This window comes from Carassius carassius, chromosome 3 (genome assembly GCF_963082965.1).
Source record: "Carassius carassius chromosome 3, fCarCar2.1, whole genome shotgun sequence".
In the NCBI taxonomy this organism is placed as follows: domain Eukaryota; kingdom Metazoa; phylum Chordata; class Actinopteri; order Cypriniformes; family Cyprinidae; genus Carassius; species Carassius carassius.
This window is the reverse complement of record NC_081757.1, coordinates 2588148-2610489: the sequence shown is the minus strand read 5'-3', so window position 1 is coordinate 2610489 and position 22342 is coordinate 2588148. Positions and strand designations below refer to the sequence as shown.

General features: G+C 35.4%; 1 protein-coding gene and 1 long non-coding RNA gene across 2 annotated transcripts in view; one reads left to right on the top strand and one right to left on the bottom strand.

Moving 5' to 3' along the window:
- Positions 1–986: 986 nt before the first annotated feature.
- LOC132115933 (protein TEX261) lies at positions 987–5511 on the top strand. The gene is made up of 6 exons (XM_059524371.1): positions 987–1197; positions 2152–2231; positions 3206–3359; positions 3438–3505; positions 3586–3688; positions 4659–5511. The coding sequence occupies exons 1-6, from the start codon at positions 1128–1130 to the stop codon at positions 4772–4774; spliced, it is 591 nt and encodes a 196-aa protein (XP_059380354.1). The 5' UTR covers positions 987–1127; the 3' UTR covers positions 4775–5511.
- Positions 5512–13730: 8219 nt separating this feature from the next.
- LOC132116214 (uncharacterized) overlaps positions 13731–22342 on the bottom strand; it is a 36546-nt gene continuing 27934 nt past the window's right edge. The window contains exon 3 of the long non-coding RNA XR_009425607.1: positions 13731–14065. This is a non-coding gene — a long non-coding RNA (uncharacterized LOC132116214). The remainder of the gene's footprint in view (positions 14066–22342) is intronic.

Genomic DNA, 22342 nt, shown 5'->3' with positions numbered 1-22342 from the left:
CCTTTATCCGAGTTTATCCATCCATCTGGATGAAAAGGGCAGCCTTTTCTCCTAACACCTCCACACTCCTATTCTTTGATAAAAGCATTTTAAATGGAGTACAATTATTTTCCACTGTCACTCACTTTTGCCTTTCTCTTTTTAAAAAGCATTTCATTCTGTAAGGATTCCTCTCACCCAAGAGAGCTTTTCATCTAACAAACACTATAAAGAATTCATGTTTTTCCCCAGAAACTGAAAGGTGTCTGATTTAGGTGTGTGTACATTTGAGCGTTTGTTTGTGTGAGGCAGAAGGAGAAGAGATGTGTAGATGTGGATGTAATATGCATGACCAAAACAAGTGTAAAAAATTTCTAAATGTGTGAGGTCCTTGGAAAGCCCTCTTTCTTTCTGAATGTCTGTCTGTCTGCCTGTGTGAATTTGTTTCACATGTAAAAAAAAGAAAAATAATGATTTTTTTATTTTATTTTATATAAACGCTCCTAATTGCTGTGTTAACAGAGCTTTAATCCATCTAGAACGATTTATATTTAATTTTTTTATTTTATTTATAAATGCATCTAATTGGTGCATTAGCAGAGGAGTCTCTGGAATCTTAGATGTAATTTGATTGGATTGGATTTGATTTATATTTATATCTATCTGGACATTTTATTATTTTATTAATATTTGTTTTAGAATTATTACATTATAAATTATTTTATTTAATTTAATATTATTTATTTTATTTTATTTATGCACCTAATTGGTTTTTGAGAGCAAAGCTGGAATCTTTTAAAAAAAATTATTTTTACAATCACTACACAATTCTCATAATTTGTATTTAATTTAATTTAAAAAAAATGCACCGGGAATCTATCTAGACAGATTTGATTAATATTTGTAGAATCGCTACAGAATTCTCACTCTCTCATTTGCGTTATTTCTTAGATTATTTGACCGGTGCAGTACCGCCTCCTGCCTGAGTGTCGCTGTTGGTGATCAGACTCCCACATCAGCTGCGCGCTACGTCTGAAGAAGCCGCAGAAGAAACTTTGACCACTTCAGTTGTTAGCCTAGCAGCGGAGACACACATCTCCTTTATTGTTTACCAGTCCCGTGTTTGTCTGACTAGCACTTTTTAAAAGATGTGGTTTATTTATTTACTCAGCTGGTTGTCGCTGGTGGTGCAGATATGTTTCGTTACTCTCGCTATCGGTGAGTTTTATGTCGTCGCTGTTAGCCGCTAACTCTGTTTGCTGACGCAAACGAAGAAATCCCACCACTCCTATGCCTTATTATCTATAAAATATCTGTTTATTATAAATAAATAGCAGCCTATGTCAAAAATAATGAGGTAAAACAAAACAGGTCGTATCTCTTTGGCTAAAATAATTTTACATATTAATTGATTAGCTCGTTTTGTTTGAGGTTTGCATCTTTTATATATAACGTAAATAATTAATATATTTCACACTATGTTGTTGCAGAATACAGGATTGTATTGATTGCTAATTGCTCCTCCCATTTACATGGCTTGACCCTTCATCTTTGAATTAACACTCATGTCTATTGCAAATGAATGATGGCTATTTTATAACTCTCTTTTAATGATTGTGGACAGTGTCGTAAAAACAGTAAAATGTCTCTGTCCACGTAGGCAGATGTATTAATAATGGTGACTGAGAATCTGGCAGCCTGATAAAGCAGCAGTGTTTATACACATGTGTTTACTAGATAGATGGATAGATATATGCTGTGAAAACAATTTGAATGAATTAAGATTAAGTTGATGTGGTTTTGCATGTGTGTTGATCACACAATATGCACGTACATGGTAACACTTTATCTAAAGCATTGAAATATAATGCATTACAAAAGCATTTATGATGCATTAATTAAGCCTTGTAATGCACATTATACTGCATTTTAATACATTATAATACTGATCGATACATTGATCTGCTTTTAGAAAATATAATGCATTAAAACACATGACAAACCAGTTCAGATGTAAAAGATGCATTTTAAATTAAGTTACAATGATTTATGAAAAGATATAATGCATTGTAATGTACATTATGAATACCTTTTATAATGCATTATTCATAAATGCTTTAAGTGAAGTGTTATGTATACAGTCTTTTCTCAATTTGCTATTTGTCTCTACAGCTGCAGGCCTGTATTATCTGGCAGAGTTAATAGAGGAGTACACAGTCTCCACCAGCCGCATTATAAAATACATGATTTTGGTGAGTATTACCTTTGTAAACTTTAGTTTTGTGGGCATGTGATTGCATAAAACAATCGTTATTAGTAATGCTTGCATAGACTAATATTGGAGGAACTCAAGCCATATCTCGGGACCAGAGTGTCTACTGTATCTTTAAACTGTCTTTGTCTAATTTTGCAAGTGAGAATCACATGCAATTGTTGTTTTTTTTTAAGTTTGCAAACAAGTCCGAATGAAAGCAAAGTAACGTCACCTAGCTCTGCCTCCAGTCTTAACCCTGCAGTCTCTTTACAATGGTGAGCACACTGAATACAGAACGGAGTTAACAGAAAAAATCACAGGGATCATGAAACATGGATTTCGGTGAAGAAAAAAAAACACCCACATCATTCTAAGTCCAAGTCATTGTTCTGTGCAATATATTTGGATATACCTGAGGGGAGCCTTTCCAAATACCACTAGAATCTGTGGAATGGAAACTTGAAGGTCCGAAATAAAAAGTAAAATATCATCCGCATAAAGAGATCTGTTTTTATAAGAATTTACGGAGATTGAACAAACGTTGTCCTGTATTATCAGTTGTGCTAGAGGCTCAATGCAAATAACATTGGGGATGAAGGGAACCCTTGTCTTGTGCCTCATTGTTAATTGAAGGGTAAAGAAAGCACCCCATTAGTTACCACAGAAGAAGACCTTAATCATATTCAAGAAGCCTTTGCCAAGTCCAAAACAGAGGTAGTCCCACTCCAGCTTATCGAATGCTTTCTCCCATACCTCCTCTAAGGTGACAGGCTGCCCTAAAAGTTCAGCTTCTTCATGACTAAGACGAGGTTGATTGAGAGACTGCAGAAAATAAATCCGTATGGATGCGTTTGTTAATATCCATGGGTTAGTATAGTAAGCATCAGCACGATGTCTTCTCTAACAGTGCTTCAGACAGTTTTTAGTGACACGTGCATCACGTCTCGTCTAACTCGTGCCCTCATCTCTCAGTTCTCCACAGCGGTGCTGGTGGGACTCTATCTGTTCGAGGGCTTCCCCACGCTCATGATCGGAGTGGGTCTCTTCACCAACCTGGTTTACTTCGGTCTGCTGCAGACGTTTCCTTACATCATGCTGACCTCACCAAACTTCATCCTGTCATGTGGTGTGTGACGAAGACGGTCGTTTATATGTACTTGTGCTTGTGTTCTCCTCTCACCTGTGTCTTTGCTCTCTTGTGCAGCACTGGTTGTGTTAAACCACTATATGGCCTTCCAGTATTTTGCTGCAGAGTACTATCCTTTCTCTGAGGTAACGGCTTTTTTATTTTACAGACTGAAACAACGTAAATGATGTGAAAGTTGAATGTGTGTGTGTGTGTGTGTTTTCAGGTTCTAGCGTACTTCACTATATGTCTGTGGGTGATTCCGTTCTCATTCTTTGTTTCGCTCTCTGCTGGGGAGAATGTTCTTCCATCCACTGTGCAGCAGGGAGGTGAGTGACTATCTGACCTTAGCAAATGTAATCTACAGTCTTTATGAACACATATGCTTATGTACTGGACTTACAGGGCTGAGTGATATATCCGAGCATGTATTAAAATGGTAGAAATCTATATACACAGTCATTAATAGAAGTAGGATCAAGTAAAATATAATCAAATAATAAAAAAAATGGACTTAATTAAAAATATATGAGCTTTTTTTGTAGTGTGTATGCCTTCAAGTATTTTCAAATATGCACATTGTTTTTAGCATAAATAAAATAAAAGTAAAAAAATCACTTTAATAAAATATTTTTTGTAATTTATAAGTCCTGAATGGATTTTTAAATATGCATTTTACTTTGAACATTGTTTTTAGTGTAATTAAAAAAAAATATTAAAGTGTATTTGCTTCTTTGTTAATTGTATATGCATTCAGAAATATTTAAATGAGCATTTTTCTTTGAATATTGTTTCACAGTCTGATTAAAATAACAATAAATATTTAATTAAAATACATTTGCTTTTTTATATTTTTATTTACCTTCTAAATATAAAAAAGGCATTTTACTTTGTATATTGATTCAGTCTGATTAAATAACTGATTATTATAATGATTTATAAATTAATTAATTTAAAATTAACATTTTATTAAAAATAAATGAGCTTTTTTGTAATTTTTTGTAAAAATTTTGTAATTTTTACAATTTAGTAAAAATACTAAATGAATGCAATTAACAAATATTTTATTAAAAATAAATTAATAAATTTTCACATACCTTCAGAAAATATTAATATATGCATTTTAATAAATAAATGTTTTTTTGTAATTAAGTCAAATGTGCATTTTAACAACACCGTTTATCATTGAAGTTTAATAGATGTTTTGGGGTGTTCTATAACAATGTGTATGTTATGATATTATAAAAATACTGTAATTGAAAGCACTATACATTATTTTCTGTTACTTTTTTTTTTCAGATGATGTGGTGTCAAATTACTTCACTAAAGGCAAGCGGGGCAAGCGCTCGGGCGTCCTGCTCATCTTCTCCTTCCTGAAGGAGGCCGTTTTACCAAGCCGACAGAAGATGTACTGATGAAGCGGTTCAGATGCGCCTCAAACGGAGGGCTTTGGGAGGGTTTGTTCAAGCCACCGGCCTCTTTCAGTGGACAGTGTGTTTTTGTGGGAGGAACGATAATAATGAGAGGGAGAGGACCAGATCAGAACAAACACACACAAACTAAACCCTCGAATGAACTCACCGTCTGTTGATTCATGTCCAGAGTCGCCGACTAATTTCTTCTTAGGCGTCTAAAGCCATGAAAGGACTTGAAGTCTTTCATTTGTGAAGGCTTGAGCTTTTGACGTGTCTGTACTTGAATGATTGTGGAAGGGGCTTCGGCTTCTCTTGAGGCTCCTGCTGATTTTCTTCTGATTGCATCACTTCCAAAATCAATAGTTGTGTTCATGTGCTCATTAATGAATCCATATGTCTGAATTACCTGTTCACATTTTAAAGTAATGTTTTACCTTAAATCCAATGTTCAGATCGCTCACCCTTCATCACATCTTACACTACGTATTTAAGTATTTGTTTAAGGTTAGACTTTTATAATGACCTGATGTTGAGGCAGTTTCAGTAAAGATTGTCTGTGTTGATTTATAAATCGTTTTATACCAGCCGCTGGTGTGACAAGCAAAGAAAAGCTATTTTTTTGGGTAAAATGTTTCTTTAAATACTGCAATCATGAGAGCTATAGTGTTGGCAATGCTTAATTTGTGTGCTGTACAGAAATATAATAAAATTCAGTTGTATGAGTTTTCGAAAGGTAAGGTATTGTCGTGTAAAAATGAGAAGATGCACAGAGGGGGAATCTCAGAATCCAGTTGGATTTCAGCCCAAATTTACCCCCCAAAAATCTTGCATTAGGAAAATAAGACAGTTTTGTAGGTTTCTTAATTAATATTAGAATAAGCACGTTGAATATTTGTTTTTCAGTTAAATTCAATATGGAAAAATTATTAAATAATACAAAATTGCATTTTATTAAATATAAATAGACTTTTGTCAGTTACATGGCTTCAAAAATATTAATTTTAAAACGTTTAAATCAATATGGCTTTTTAATCTTTTTTTTTTTTTGAGGGGTTTGGTTTCATAAAAATGTGTATATTGTGAGGAAATATCAGGAATTATCAGGAAATGTTTATGCAAAATTATGCAATTGGGCATAAGTTTAGCAACACAATGAAGAAAGAGCACATAATTGTTCATAAAGTAAGCTTAGTTTTCTTTAAACTATATATACTGTTTACAGACCTGGACATGCTCATATCTGGTGAAAATGTTTTGTGAATCATTTTTTGATTACATTTGGGTTGTGTAATATAGCTCTTTGACCAAAATGGAGATTTAGTTCATTTTAAACGATAAATGTGAAGAATTTCTAATAAACTGTCCGAGTGACTCCGAGGGTCTCAAACACAGTCTGTACCGACACATTTGTGCTCCTCTTTATTTGGCAGACGGATCTTACACTTGGAGTGTGAGGTTGAGGAAAGGTCAGCACACATTCACTTCAGGAAGCTCTCGTCTGGGGAGCGAATCACTTAGGAGGGCAGAAGTTGCCCTTTGCTGGTGTTATCTGACTGTTTTGTGGCGTGGTTCATAATGGCTGAGGTTAAAGTCGACATACAGAAAACTGGTTCCAGGTCAGTGTGAAAGGGCAGCTCTTTTCTCGCATGTCAAAAATGAAGCCAAGCGTCCTCTGGGGTCGGATGACGACAGCAGAGCGGTTTTGGGCCGTGACCCAGTTCACTGTGGTCTCGACCTTGATGCCTCCAAACCGTCAGCTTTCATTCACACCTACCTTAGTTCAGCATCGGGGAACCTTTCAGAGATTTTTATTTTTTTTGCCCTTAGACATGTTTTCTGCTCCTTTTTCACACTTTGATGATGTGCATGCAGAGGCATGTTGCAGTTAAAAGCTACTCCACAAAATTTTAGCCTTTGCTCAGATTTTTTCGACTCAAGAATGTGTTGGAGCCATAGACTTAGAGCTTACAATTGAAGGCCTTTTTCCCACTGCTTCCTGTCTCCTCTACACAATACCTCCAGAAAACAGCACAGTTTTTTATTCTACTATAATGTTGGGCGGAAAAAAATCAGTTCTGAAATGTTTATACACTAAATTTCTAAATGTTTTTGAAACTCTTGTGTTCACCAAGTTCGGATTTATTGGATTAAAATAATATGTTTTATTTTATTTAAATAGATTATTTGATTCTGTGATCAAAGCTGAAATTTCAACATCATTACTCCGGACTTCAGTGTCACATGATCCTTCAGAAATATGAAATGTAAATCTTTTGTGACATTATAAATGTCTTAAAGGTGCTCTATGTAGGTTTTTGACTTAACTAAAGCATATCATCACCATAATATGTTTGTAGATATTTAAGAAACATGCTAAGTTAACATACTTGTTTATCTGAAAAACAATGCTACAGTAAGTTATTCTCCTGTGAAAATGTGTGTTCAGGGCTGGAACGTCTGTCTCTGTTTTGGTTTGTGAAACCCTCCCACTGCCAGTTTAACTAATTGTATATCATCACCCCGGGTTGCCAGTTGGCAGAAAACCCTGCGTATTTCATTTAATTAATCGTCAAAAGTGCAGTCCTTCCTGTTTGTGTCAAGTCTGAGGAGGAGGAGCGGGGTGAAAAAAACCCTCTCCAGTATTTTGAATTTGGACTGCAATACCTAGTTCAACCACTCGGTGTCAACCCTACATAGCTACAGTCAATAAAATTGTTAAATTAAAGTTATGCATTTAGCAGACACTTTTATCCAAAGCAACTTACATTGCATTCAAGCTAACAATTTTCTCCTAACTTGGGTTCCCTGGGATTCAAACCCCCAACCTTGCACTTGCTAACGCAATGCTCTACCACTTGAGCTACAGAAACACTTTTATTGATTGCTTTTAAAAAACGAATGAAGATTACGTTCTCGAAAGAATTTATTTTTGTGGTTGCACATGGGTCTTTTATTGCAGGGGTGGAGATTTTACATTTTGACACCCTTAAAGACACTGAACAAAACAAACTGAGACGGTTCTTGGCCAATGAAAGCTAAGATGGAGTCCAGATTTCTATTGTCAATCAGAAATTTGTGAGGCTATTCAAAACATGACTTTGGTGTCTACAGATGATACACTTTCTGAAAAAAGGTACAAAAGTTGTTACTGGTTGGTACCTTTGAAATGGGTACACATTTGTACTTTATTTACCCCTAAAGAGTGCATATTAGTATATTAAAATTACATTTTAGTGCCTTTTGTTAAGGTTCCACCCCAGTGACGCGTGTTTCTGATAATGTCCTGGCTTCAGCTCCTGATGCATGGTCCAGGGCGAGGCGTCTGGTTTCCATTTTTCCATTCATTCATCAGCTTTCATCTTTCATCAAAATACAGTAACTTGCTCCACCTTGAAAATTAGTTTCCTTTTTAGCTGATGTTGCCAATTATGGTTTAATTTTTCAAAACTCATTAGTGCATGTTATTCAATTAAAATATAATACACATGCTCTTCCTTCAAAATGATCTTCCATTTCAGCTAATGTTAATAATAATGGTCTAAGTTTGCACATTTCATCAGTGCATGTAAGCAGGTGAATAAATATATATACAGTTAAAAATTTTAATTATTAATATAATAACTTGCTTTCCCTCCAGAATGCATTTTTTTTAGTTGATGTTATCCTGGTCAAATTTTAAACAATGCCTAAGTGCATGTTATAAAAAAAAAAACAAAAAAAAAACAAACATATGATATTGTTTTAATAATATTTAATTAAAATGCCTCCAAAATGACTTACCTTTTCAAATGAGGTTTCCAATCAAGATACAGACTTATGCAACGTTAACATATTTTTCCTTATAATGTTATAAGATCTAAAATATAAACTTTGTAAAAGATAACAGTAAAGCTTGAAGTCATGTTTAAAGTCAAAAATTTGGTTTGGAGGCAGATCATTTCATATGTCCCATCCACTCATTTGGAAATCAAGACTCAGTTTTCTCTTAATTAAATGGCCTTTATTAATCTAGAATATCTGTGTAGCGTATATATGCAATGGTAAATTGTTTCCTTGTGGCCTTTACAGAAGTCGCAAGAGTAAGATCCATTTAGTCTAAAAAGCTCCAGAACGTGAAGTCTCCGACCAGAAGACCAGAAAAAATGAGCTGAAGGACAAACGGTGTTGAGTTTATTCATATTGTAGTCTTTTGCATAATATTTGTATTACTAATAAAAAATGTCCTGAAGAGGAGGAAACAGTCAAAAAGGTGACCCAGCTGACTTTATATTAGCACTGCATCACTGGATCACTCTTTAATTTGTAATGTTAAATAATAACAGTACATTGTTGCTGCATTCCAATTCGCATACTATCCTTTCTAAATAGTATTCAAAAACAGAATTAAACTGCATCCCATTAAACACTATGCACTTATACACTATGTACGTATGCACTATATAGGCTACTCAACCAATTTTATAAACTTATTTTGTCATTAATCAGAGTCTGATAGCCCCTCCCCCTTCACTATGTAATTACACCTGCGACAGTTGAGTGCATGATTTGTCCAATGTTCCACATTCCACAATTTTTTTGGTTATTTTAAGTGCATTTTTTTTTTTGGATTTGTCACAGTACTCGCACTATTTATACAACACAACGTCATAGAATAGTGCATAAGTAGTCTACTCGATTTGGAATGCACCTTTAGTATGTCCCAAATCTCTGTCAATAGTATGTTGAAAAGAGTGGGCCTATACGGATGTGTTTTTTTGTGTTAAAATTTCTTTATTGTGGGTTTTACGTAAACTGATCTCAGCGTAAGCTCTTGGGAACTATTGCCTACATTTACACCTGTTAAAATGACCCTGGACCACAAAACCATTCATATGGGTCAAATTGAGGCCAACACCATTCATAAGGGTCGGCATTATCTGAAAGCTGCATAAATAAGCTTTCCATTGATGTATGGTTTGTTAGGATCGGATAATATTTGGTCGAGATACAACTATTTGAAAATCTGGAATCTGAGGGTGCAAAAAAATCTAAATATTGAGAAAATCACCTTTGAAGTTGTCCAAATGAAGTTTTTAGCAATGCATATTATTAAAATGATTTGGACTTGCCTTTTGTCCTGCATGTGTGACTCCAAGCAGAGATTGATCTATATAATTGATTTTTCTTATGGCATCCAAATGCATCTCTCTGAAACAGCAGAAGACTTGATTTTGTTTCTCTGTGGGTTCTCGGTGATCAATGCTTTCTGCTGAGAGGCATCAGATGTTTGATGATGAACTCATCTCATTTAAATATCAATGAATCAGTGTTCATTATTGTTGCTTTATAATTGAATCAAATTTCAAAGCACAGCCTTACTTATCTCCTTTAGTGCTTACTGAATCAGATAATTATAGACACAATTTTATTAGAGCTGTCAAGTTGATAGTGTTAATGATTAAAAACAAAACATGAAAATGATGTGCTTTTGTCTATATTTTTTATATTTTTAATATTTAAAATAAATGTTATACACAAATAAATTGATCACTAGTGACAGTAAATACATGTATAATGTTACTAAAGATTTATTTTTCAGAAAATGCTGTTTTCAACAATGACAATAATCAGAAACATGTCTCGAGCAGCAAATCAGCATATTAGACTGACACTGAAGACTGGAGTAATGATGCTGAAAATTCAGCTTTACATCACAGGAATAAATTACATTTTGAAATATATTCAAATAGAAAATAGTTATTTTAAATTTTAATAATATTTCACAATTTTTAATTTTTTTCCTGATCAAATAAATGCAGCCTAAGTGAGCAGAAAAACGCCTCTTTGAAATACATTAAATCTACCCATCTCAAATATATATATATATATATATATATATATATATATATATATATATATATATATATATATATAGTGGTACATTAATTGGCATATCATATAATGTTTTGCATGCTTAAAATGTGTACTTGATTAGCAGTCTTAACAGGAAAAAGCGACACTGTGAACTTCTGAACCGCAGCGTTTCTGGGCCGCCGTGAGCCTAAAGGCAGAGGAAGGGGCCACTCTGACAAAATGTCAATAGAAACTGATCCTAACTCCATCTTTAACTGCCCTCAAACTATGTCACATCTTTCGAAAGAGAGCCACCTCGCTGTGCTGTCATGAGGTCATGTACCGAGCACATAAGCTCAGGGCACAGATGAGGGTCACGACCTTTGTGTGCTTCATCTCTGATCTGGGATCAGTTCTGTTGGACGGCTGAAGGGAGCAAAGGGACACGAAAGAGAACGAACCCCTGGTCACAGATCAGCAGAGCACAGTGAGATTATGGGGGATGGAGGAAGTGAAGATTACAGACGAATGTTGGTTGATGAAGCTTGCTCAAAGCATCCCTGAAAATGAGATCATGGATTTCTCTTGCCAGCTGTTGTACATTACCATTGGCCACTGTCTAGACCAATAAGGATGTGACTACTCTGAAGTGGGCGGGGCTATGACACCACTGCAAAAGACAAACTCCAATAAAAACAAACATTGAAAAGGCCAAATGTGCCCGAGGATGTGCCTCTCTTACTCAAATGAATGCACAAGTGAGTCAGGAACACTGTCCAACAAAGCTTTATAGTTGATGCAACAAAACTTTCAATGTGTTTAATGCTAATTGATACATTTTGAAGTATAAAAAAATCTGTTAATGTATACAAACTAAAGACCTAGATAAACATAAGCTGTAAAAAAAAGTTTTTTATGATATTGCCTGGGTTATTAAAACTATACAACCATAAATATTTTTGTTAGAAATCAAAAAGATTGACAACATAAAAAGCATATGGTATATACAAAAACCTAAAACTTTTATTTATTTCAGCTATAGTCGCCAAATAAACATTTCTCATTTTAATTTTGTTTAACTTGTAGTAACATAATACAAAAGTAAAACTAAAATAGCAATGAAAAGGAAAACTACTAAGACATTCAAAAAATGCACCATAATAAAAAATGAAGAAAAAATATTACTAAACCTAAAATATTTTAAAACCTTAACTATATTGATGCTAAAATAACAATGCTAATGTAACTAAAGCACCATTAAAACATTTTTGTTAATTTAAGTAATTAACATTAACTGAAATAAAATAAATAAAAAACATGTTTATTTCTACTAGTTTCCAATGCAACAGTTTTTATTTTCATTTAATTTAAAATTAAAATTAATAAAGTTATATACACAAACAAAAAACAAAAAAACATAAAAATAATATTTCTTCAAATTTTAATATCAGAAATCAACAATGTGGCCTAAAGTGCATTAGCTAATTGTATTGTAAAGTCTTTCCACTTCTATTTTTATATCATACTATTTTTATATTTCAGAAAACCCTGAAAAGTAAGATGACATCATTCAAAAAGTGAAATATTGTGATACATTTTTGGAGACAAACTATTTTGGAGCAGCAAGTACTAACAAATCAACTGCAGAAGGACCAAGAAAATGCTTTTAGAAAGTGGCCTAAACAGGATCCATTTCGATTTCAAACTGAATTGAGTGTGAAAATAATCTGAACTGATGGATGGCTGTTCCTTGAACTTGCGAGAAATGCGAGCAGTAAAAAAAAGAGCATCTATATTTGATGAATCACATTTTGCAGGACTCATTCTGAGCCGGTTCATGTAAGTGCGCCGATGTTCGCTCTCTCTCATAGTCTCCTTGAGTTTCTCATCCTCCTGTGTGTTTTATACTGCTCTCTCTCTCTCTCTCTCTCCGTTCAGCCTTACACTAATGCACACTGGCATATTCTGCAGCTCTGAGTTGCATTGTAGCCTGGTGAAGCGCAGTGACCATATGACGACCCCACACACCCGCTCCACTCGGAGAGAGAGAGCAAGAGACAGACAGAGAGAGAGAGACAGCGAGAGAGAGAGACAGAGAGAGAGAGAGACAGAGAGAGAGAGAGAGAGAGAGACAGAGACAGAGACAGAGAGAGAGAGACAGAGAGAGAGAGAGAGAGAGAGAGAGAGAGAGAGAGAGAGAGAGAGACAGAGACAGAGACAGAGAGAGAGAGAGAGAGAGAGAGAGAGAGAGAGACAGAGACAGAGAGAGAGAGACAGAGAGAGAGAGAGAGAGGAAGAGAGAGAGAGAGACAGAGAGAGAGAGAGACAGAGACAGAGAGAGAGAGACAGAGACAGAGAGAGAGAGAGAGAGAGAGAGAGAGAGAGACAGAGACAGAGACAGAGAGAGAGAGAGAGAGAGAGAGAGACAGAGACAGAGAGAGAGAGAGAGAGAGAGAGAGAGAGAGAGAGACAGAGACAGAGAGAGAGAGACAGAGAGAGAGAGAGAGAGGAAGAGAGAGAGAGAGACAGAGAGAGAGAGAGACAGAGAGAGACAGAGACAGAGAGAGAGACAGAGACAGAGAGAGAGAGAGAGAGAGAGAGAGAGAGAGAGAGAGAGAGAGAGAGACTGTAGACTGTAAGGCAGCAGAGGATGAGATCAATAAAGCTATTTAATGCAGTCTGCTTTATATAAAGTCATGAAATGAAAGAAGAGGCAATCCTTTAAGACTACATATTTGTGGTTTTGTGGCTTTTGGTATGTGTGTTGGCCATCTCATCTGTAAGCTAAACATTGACAAAATTCACTAATAAAAGGTTAAAACTAGTTTTTTTCTCTCTTTCAGGATAAATGGGGGAATAAACATTCACGGTTCTTCTTGACTGCCAGATTTTGTCCAATCAGATGCTTTCATGAACTAAAGCTTACTGGGAAATAAATAAATGAATATGTATTTATGTATGTATTACCATTATGTCCCGCTCAAACTTTCCCCAAAACATTCATGTCAAGAAAGAAGACAACTCGACACCCAAGTGCGCAAATGTGCAAAAAAAAAAAAAAAAAAGCAGTAGCAATGTCTACAGTAGCAATGCTGTTCCAAGCTTCATCAACATCCTAGCACTGGTGAGTTTTGCACTCACATTTTATTCTAGAAACGTACATTTCCAATACAGGATGATATGAGTGACAGTGCAGAAACTTTGAACTTTCAGATCAACTATTGTTCTTGGGACCTCTTGAAGTCAGTCAACTAATATTCTGCATCTCAGACAGCTGAAGTGACTTGTGTTATTGTAGGTCAATTATGCATGTCATGAAGAAAAGAGAAGGAGATAGTGTCCACCTTACTCTCCAGTGTGTGCATATGATACATCTTTGATGTGTTTCATTCAGGCAGCAGGACAGACATCCCATCTGTGTCCCATCTTCTGTAACATCCCGAAGGACTCTGGCTCCAGCTGTAATATATATGGAGAAGCAGAAAGAGAAGGAGAGAAAGTGGAGAAAGATCATAATTTAGTTTCATATCATGTCAAAAATCATTTAATGCATTCACCTTGTAGTTCCAGCTAAAAAAGAATGATTCATGCACCTTCACAGCCCTAGTATCAACCATTTTGCTGTAAAATCAGGAAGAGTCTCACATTCTTGATTTGAATTCAAGAAAACATTCTTAGAATTCAGAGAAATCGCCTTCAGATGAGGGTTGGAAGGAATGAACTAATCCAAAACCACAACATAAATAGATCTAAACTCATTCTGAATAGTTTTTAGACTAAATATATTGATAAAAAGTTAGCAATTTTATTAAATGAAGACTTAATAATCAAGACTTTATATCTGATGCATATATGTAGGATATTTAATGTAAGCATATTTACATAAAATATACATTTAGTTTCCTGATTATTAAAACATGCAAGGTGACTCATTAATCTGAGCCTGTGTGATTGCTAAAATATGACTTGCTAACACAAAGACAACATTTGAATGACCCATAACCTTAAACATTTCACCATGTTTATATTATCAAAACCCCAGAAGTTCTTTATTTGCATATTTCCATCCGCTCGTCACAATCTCGCGCTTTCGCATAGTTGCCCCATGGAATTTGACTCTGATGGAAACATCCATTGAATTTTAATGAATCATACATGTTCAAAGCTGCTAATTATTAGTGCATTTTTATTTGATTATTTATCTCTTTATCCCCACTCATTGCTTAAGCTTTATAGATGAGCACTAAAGATTACAGCTTTCATTTGATGTGACAAAACACTGTGACGCTGTGCTGTGTATTAAAATCGCATGTTTTTGTTGGGGGGAAAATGAACATCTTTTCGCCAAATCAAAACGATTATGTTAAAAAATGTGGCACTGAAATCTTCGGCTGTTCTGTGATTTGATGTATTTTCAAATATAAGCAGGCAAATGTGTTTTTCTAGGGTTATCCAGACTGATCTGAGCATGTGGTGGTACATGGTGTGTGTCACAACATTTTGGAGCAGATGCATCTGAAAAAAAGAAAGAAGGTGAGTGTGAAGTCGCCCTGGGCTGCTTGTCTCTTGAGATTTATTTTTTGGGTGTGTCAAGGGTGTCAGAATGGTGTGTGTGTTCCTGTTCTATATATTCAAGTACACACTTCATACACACTGTCTGGTGTGTGTTTAAATTTAGTGGGTGTTCGGTGCATAATAGAAAAGTTCAGCTCAAAAAGTGAAAATTTGTTGAAAATTTCACACAATCCACAATGTAGATTTTTGTTTCTTCATGGGAACAGATTTGGAGAAATGTTGCATTTCATCATTTGCTCACGAATGGATGCTCTGCAGTGAATGGGTGCCGTCAGAATCAGAGTCCAAACATCTGATAAAAACATTACAATAATCGACAAGTAATCATCACCACTCCAGTCCATCAGTTAATGACTTGTGAAGTGAATAGGCTGCATGTTTGTAAGAAACAAATCAACCATTAAGACGTTTTTCTGCTGCTTCTGGCTAAAGCAGGCCGAGTCCTAATATTGCTTATTTCAGTGAAAAAGTTGTCTTGTGTAAATCAGGAGAGACATACAGTATCCACAGATCAGAGCACTGATTACAAGCAAAAACAGTTCTAAACAACACAAATATGTGAGTGGATTTTGATGTGAGATGATAACAGGAGATGAACTTTAGTGGTAATATTGATTATGGACTCATATTTTAGCCAGAAGAGATGATTTGAAGTTAAAAGTTTCCTAAAATCATGCAGTTTTTCTCTTTAAACAATGTTAATATATGGACTGGAGTGGTGTGTATTACTGTTTTTGTTTTTATCAGCTGTTTGGACTCTCATTCTGACGGCACCCATTCACTGCAGAGGATCCATTGGTGAACAAGTGATGTATGCTACATGTCTCTAAATCTGTTCCCATAAAACAACAAACTCTTCATGGATGGCCTACGGGTGAGTACATTTTTGACACATTTTGCTTTTAGGTGAACTATTCCATTAATGCTTTCTTTTTTATGGCTATTTAAGTAAATACTAAAGTACTGGTACACAGCAAAAATTAAACTAGTAGAGATCACTAATGAAAAGCAATTGCTTGGACAATAAAATCAAATCCATTTATCATCCAAGGCAGTGAACGGTTATGACAGGAAGCAGAGATGACAATAACACCTGACCTGTGAGAAACAAATCACACTCCTGCCCAGCCGAACTCTCAGATTACTGTCCTGCCCTCAGCAGGACCGACCGGCTTCAGACGTGTGAACACTGTCACCGTCGTCAGACAACATTAGCACTGAGGCTGCCGCTCAGGTCAGAGAGCATGAATCATAAGGTCAGCCTGAGGTCACCCAACAGGAAACGCCATGACCATCACAGATGAGAGTGAGTGAGTCAGTCAGTGTGAACGCATAATCAGCTGTGACAGAAACACGCTGATCTATTGACTCTGCATGACAAAATTACAGTGGGGTTTTCACTCGATTGATAGATGACTACTATGGTTTAATTTTAGGTAGAACTGGCCATTCAAAAAGTCATTCACAAATGATTTTATTGAATTGCAAATCATTACAAATAAGTTGTAAGTAGGTAGGCTACTTACAGTAACAAACTATTACTTTGGTAGTCTATTACTCTCTTTAAATGGCAACAAGTGTAAGTATAAATGATGTGCATATGTAAAAAGGTTTGGTCATGAAGTCTGACACTCTGAAGGCTGTTGGCTGAAAGAAAGAAAACCCAAAGGCAAAATAAATAAAGAAATCAGAGCCAAAACTAACAGTCTCAGTTGAAATCCAGAGAGAATTCACTCACTCACTCACATCTGTCCCCTGGAGTCTGTGGAAGATCAACCCAACACTCATCTAATTATCTAATGAATTATTTACTTATAGCTACATCTGCTTTATCAGCAAGACCGATGCTGACAGATGGGCCATGATATAAAATCAATGAGGAATAATAATGGTACAGTTCTTCTTTACATCCACACATAAATAAACGAGAAGTTCAGACAGTATTTTGCATTCTAAAAAATGAACTGACAGTTCTTGAAATTATGCGAAAACAGGGAAACTGTCTTGGAAAATTTTTATTATTTTAATATTTTATGTTTTAAAATATATTATTTAGTTATATGTAGCATTTGGACTCCATTTGGGGGGAAAATTGTTTTCTTGTCCCGATTTGGGGGTAAAGGACCTGACAACTGCTAGACACCCATCATCCCCCCGCAGGCTTTGGAGGTCCTTTGGTTTGGTTTTTCCTGTGAGGAGAGCCAAAATTATTGGTGGAGAACAGATGTAGGAGAAGATAATTGAATCGGAGGGATAGTGAGAGGAGGGATGTCTGCTGTTAGATTATAATTGTACCTGGCACTTATAAGCACACTTAGCATTTGTGACTAATAATGCATGCATGTGTTCAAATGAGCACATTTATGCATACATTTTTTTTCTCTCTGTAGATAGTATCAAACACTGTTTGCTGTTAAACCCACATTAGATGAATTACCGTTTACAGATGAAGCAGACTGAGCAGATATAGACAGACATCCATGCTCATGAGGCTTGTGCAGAATTCAGGACTGAATTGGGCCTGAACTTAAGTTGCAAGATTGGATGCAGAAAATGTATTACCGTATTTTTTTGGAGTATAAGTCGCACCTGAGTATAAGTCGCATCAGTCCAAAAATACGCCATGATGAGGAAAAAAACATATATAAGTCGCACTGGACTATAAATCGCATTTATTTAGAACCCAGAACCAAGAGAAAACATTACCGTCTCCAGCCGCGAGAGGGCGCTCTATGCTACTCAGTGGTAGCCTACAGGATGTTTATCAAAATTAATTTTGATAAATAAGTCGCACCTGACTATAAGTCGCAGGACAAGCCAAACTATGAAAAAAGTGCGACTTATAGTCCGTAAAATACGGCATGTAGATTAACATTCAGGTCTGGTGTTTTTTTCAAAAGAAGTCTCAGCAAAAACACAGGAAAAACAGGAGAAATATAACAATTTAAGATAACTAGCATCTATTTTAATATATTATAAAGTGTAATTTATTCCTGTGATCAAAGCTGAATTTTAAGTATCATTCCTTCAGTCGTCAGTATAACATGACCCTTCAGAAATCATTCTAATATACTGATTTGCTGCTCAAGAAACATTTCTGATTATTATCAGAGTTGAAAACAGTTGTGCTGCTTCATTTTTGTGGAAACCTTTTTCATCAGGATTTTTTGATGAATAGAAATTTCAAATGAACAGCATTTATTTGCAATAAACAACATGTAACATTATCAATGTATTTACTGTCACTTTTTATTTAATGCAATTTAATGCATCCTTGTTGAATGAATTTCTTTAAAAAATGTAACCCCCCTTTCCATAATCGCGAGCGTCAACTTTCAAAATAAACGTAAAGACAGTTAATAATGTTCTTAGTTTTACCATCAGTTCAAGCAGAAGAGGAACAGAGTCACGTGACAGTCTCAGTGATGAAGATCGTAGGTGTTTGCAGTAGATACACAAGCCACAGACGGTTAAGACAGTTGACTCCACTGTGTGACCCTCTCTCTCTCTCTCTCTCTCTCTCACACACACACACACACACACACACACACACACACACACGCGCGCGCGCGACGCACAGAACTCTGCATTTGAACAGTCAATAGCAAATACTTAATCTAATAACAAAACAGTAGCTGATTCAGAAGCACCAGATTGTTGTAACAGGATCAGAATGACCTCCTTTCCTAGGTTCACTAAATGGTCATCAATAAAATGCGTTGCTTTTCTGTTGTAAGTAATCTTAAAGATTCCTAAATGCATCTCCTTTCAGAAGACCAAATAAAGTGCTTTTGCTTTCTCCTAGATACACACATCATCTCTCTGACATGACTGCTTCAACACTAACTGTGTTACTGAAACCACGCCTTCTTTGTTTGCGTGAAAATTTGAGCTGCATTACACAAGTATTTCCACATAGTGACGTAGATGTGTGGGGCGTTTTAGGGGGGCGTGATAAAGGATATCTCTTTGGATTTGAGACTGTAGTCTTTGCAACTTAATAGATCTTCTTTATGCACCAAGTGCTTGTAACACTCCAAAGAGAAAGGACAATTTTGAAATCGCATCATATGACCCCTTTAACTTTATTTCAATACCTGAATGTGGATGAACACTCCACTCTGCTCCAGATTATTCTGAAAACAATGTTATAGACATTCTGTGGTGATGCAAGGCAAACGCATCTGTTTTGCTGCCTGATAATTGAGTTGACAGTCTTCTACATATCAGAATAAATTGGCCTAATTAGTATAAATTAATGGCGTAACTGTGGCAAAACTCCTCTTTTGCGTGCTGTGTTGTGTTCAGTGGTGTCAAAAGTATTGGCATTCATTACTCAAGTAGAAGTATAGATACTAGGGTTTAAAAAAACTTTTGTAGAAGTTGAAGTATCAACTCAAGCTTTTTACTCAAGTAAAAGTGTAAAAGTACTGGTTTAAAAAACTACTTAAAGTATAAAAGTAAAAGTAATTTAAGGGAAAAAATGCCATTAAGAACAAAACTTGGGCCGTGCCACAGGGGCCTATTGTGCACTACCCCACCTCCTCAAAAATACATTTTTCTAAAGGCCATAATGACTATAATGTTATATTAAAATGTTCATGTTGAAAAATTTGGGATGCACTAGGCTACCTGTTTCAGCCGCATATATGCTCACTGAAAATGAATGCATTTTAGTACAATGCAAATACATTAAAGAGCTAGAGATATGATGACTAGCTGCCAATAAGTATTGTTATGGTGCAAAAAGTCAAACTTCAGAAGCATGTCATCATCAATAACCTTTAATGGAATGTAAATGTACATCCAAGCTTAGCTGCAGGAATCTGCGAGGGCAATAGACAAGAACATTGGTGCAGGCTTAGTAACAATTACCCTTGTATGGTTGTCTATTTACAATAAACATTATAGTGCTGTAAAAAATTAATGATTAATCCAAGTGATTAATCAAAAACTAAAAATGAAAAATAACTCATAATCCTGATACCTTCTTGATTGATAGCTTCTTGTATTCGGTACATACATCTGCTATGTCCAGTGTTCGGGGGGTAACGAGTTACAAAGTTGGTAAAGCCTAGTTATCACAACATTGTCAATCGCGTCATCAATCGCAAACGATAATTTATTAAAACGTCTCGCTAACGAACTACCTACAGTAGCTTAATTTGTGGAGGAGGAAGAGAAAGCACCCATTTGGTAAATGAGCCAGTGAGAAATAATAACTTTTAAGTAGGGTCCAGTGCCTTTTCGATACTTTTAAAACGGTACCGGCACCTAAACAGTGCCTGAACCGATACTTAAAAAAAAGAACCTCAAAAAAACTATGGATAACTTTAAAGAACATTACAAATATTTAAAATAAATCCATAGCTTTCACCTTGGATGCTCTCATTTCCCAAGTTGTGCTTCCCTTAATCTAAGGCTAATAAATGTATTTCACAATCTGGGTCATTATTTAATACAAAAGCACACATAATGTTTCTACTGTATCTCTGTCACTCACTCTGATTTTCAGTTAAGATGAGTGCTGTCTGTCACTGTCTTAAATCAGTTCTGTGAATTACTGTATGGTCATTCTTTATAAAGTAGCAACAATGTCGTTTTAAAAATACAGTACTGTGCAAAAGTCTTATGGAAAAGAAAAAATAGTATTTTCACCCCAAAAAAGGGTTTTAAGCCAGTTATTTATATCTTTTGCTGTAGTGTGTCCGTAGGAAATATCATTTTGCCATTCATTTTAATAATAATCTAGTGCTATTTTGAATGCACAAGCAGTTTGACAATGGCAAAATGAATGTTTGGAAATGTAAACTGATATTTTCTCCTCGCACACTACAGCTAACTTTTTTAGTTACTGGCGCAAAACATGATTTGGTCGCACAAATTATTTATAGTATATTAATTACTGGATAATAATGAACAATAATGAAACTGTATTGCATACAGATGTGTTTCTTATTTTACTTGCCATCTTTTAAACCACATGCCTTGTTCTATTTCTTACAGTACAAACAGTGCTGGGGTTAGAGGGGCAGGTTGTAAAGTGGGCCCTGCTTAAAATTGTTTAATTTGAACTGTATGTTCATTCTATTTATTTATTTGTGCTATTTACGCAATGTTTACATTTTTTTTAAGGTTGTTTTTGTTAATTTAAAATAGTACTGCATAGTCTTCACTGTAAAATAAAATACACAATTAAACCAAAATGTATTCAGACACCTTCAACATTTCTCACATTATCAGTTTATTTGCTGTATTTAGAAATTGGTAATAAAATATGACAAGAACTCAGGGTTAAACTGTGTCAGAACAAATTCATCATGATAATGTCGGATAACTTTGATAGAAAGATATGTAATGGAATCAACCAAAACTTCAAACAACTGTCAGTATGACAATATTAACACAACTATCAATACTTTGTTGAACAGTTACCAAGCAATGCTTAATTTGGTTCAGCCTGTTGTGTGAAAAGGTTGCATTAGCAATTAAAGAAAGAAACAAGCAAAACATGGTCAGGTCTCTAATTAATTATTTTTTTTAAATCAATTTCACTGGTAGTCTACAGTATGAAGAATTTTTGGGTATAATATTTCACAGATCAATGTATTTTGCCATACTCACTTACATAAATGAATTAGTGTCCTGCACCCACTAGTAAAACAATATAATCAATTCTATCTGATTTTTGGATTGACTTTGGATAAATTCTTGTTAAAACTACAAAGTAATTCAGTCAAGAGCAGTGAGTGATTTACTTTCATTTTCATACATTAAAGACACTGACAGCAGAGTTAGTAAATTAGGCGTGGTCACTTTAAGAGACAGTGCATCCATTATAATGATACACATCCGATTTCCTTCTCAGCTCTTTACTTTCAATTAAGACATAACCGCAGACTTTTTCGAACACACTTTCCAAGACTGGTATTTTGACATATTTTGTCTGTATTTGTTGTCGGTACAAAAGCAAGAAGACTTTGAGACGCGTCTCTGCGTGTGTCCTGAACACCAGAACACCGCGGTGCTGAATTGAGCTCTTTCGCTTTTTTTTTCTGTTTATTTAAACTGCAATTTGTTTTTGTTCGTTCAGGTGCAGGAGGACGCAAACATCCTGAAGGAGAGCTCAGTTCAGAGTTGCTGTCCGCGAGACGCGGCTCT

Bases quoted from the DNA above. Each gene is read 5' to 3' on its own strand.
- LOC132115933 (XM_059524371.1), top strand. From the start codon at position 1,128: ATGTGGTTTATTTATTTACTCAGCTGGTTGTCGCTGGTGGTGCAGATA. The intron at 3,506-3,585 runs GTAACGGCTTTT...GTGTGTTTTCAG, and splicing joins AGTACTATCCTTTCTCTGAG to GTTCTAGCGTACTTCACTAT. The intron at 3,689-4,658 runs GTGAGTGACTAT...TTTTTTTTTCAG, and splicing joins ATCCACTGTGCAGCAGGGAG to ATGATGTGGTGTCAAATTAC.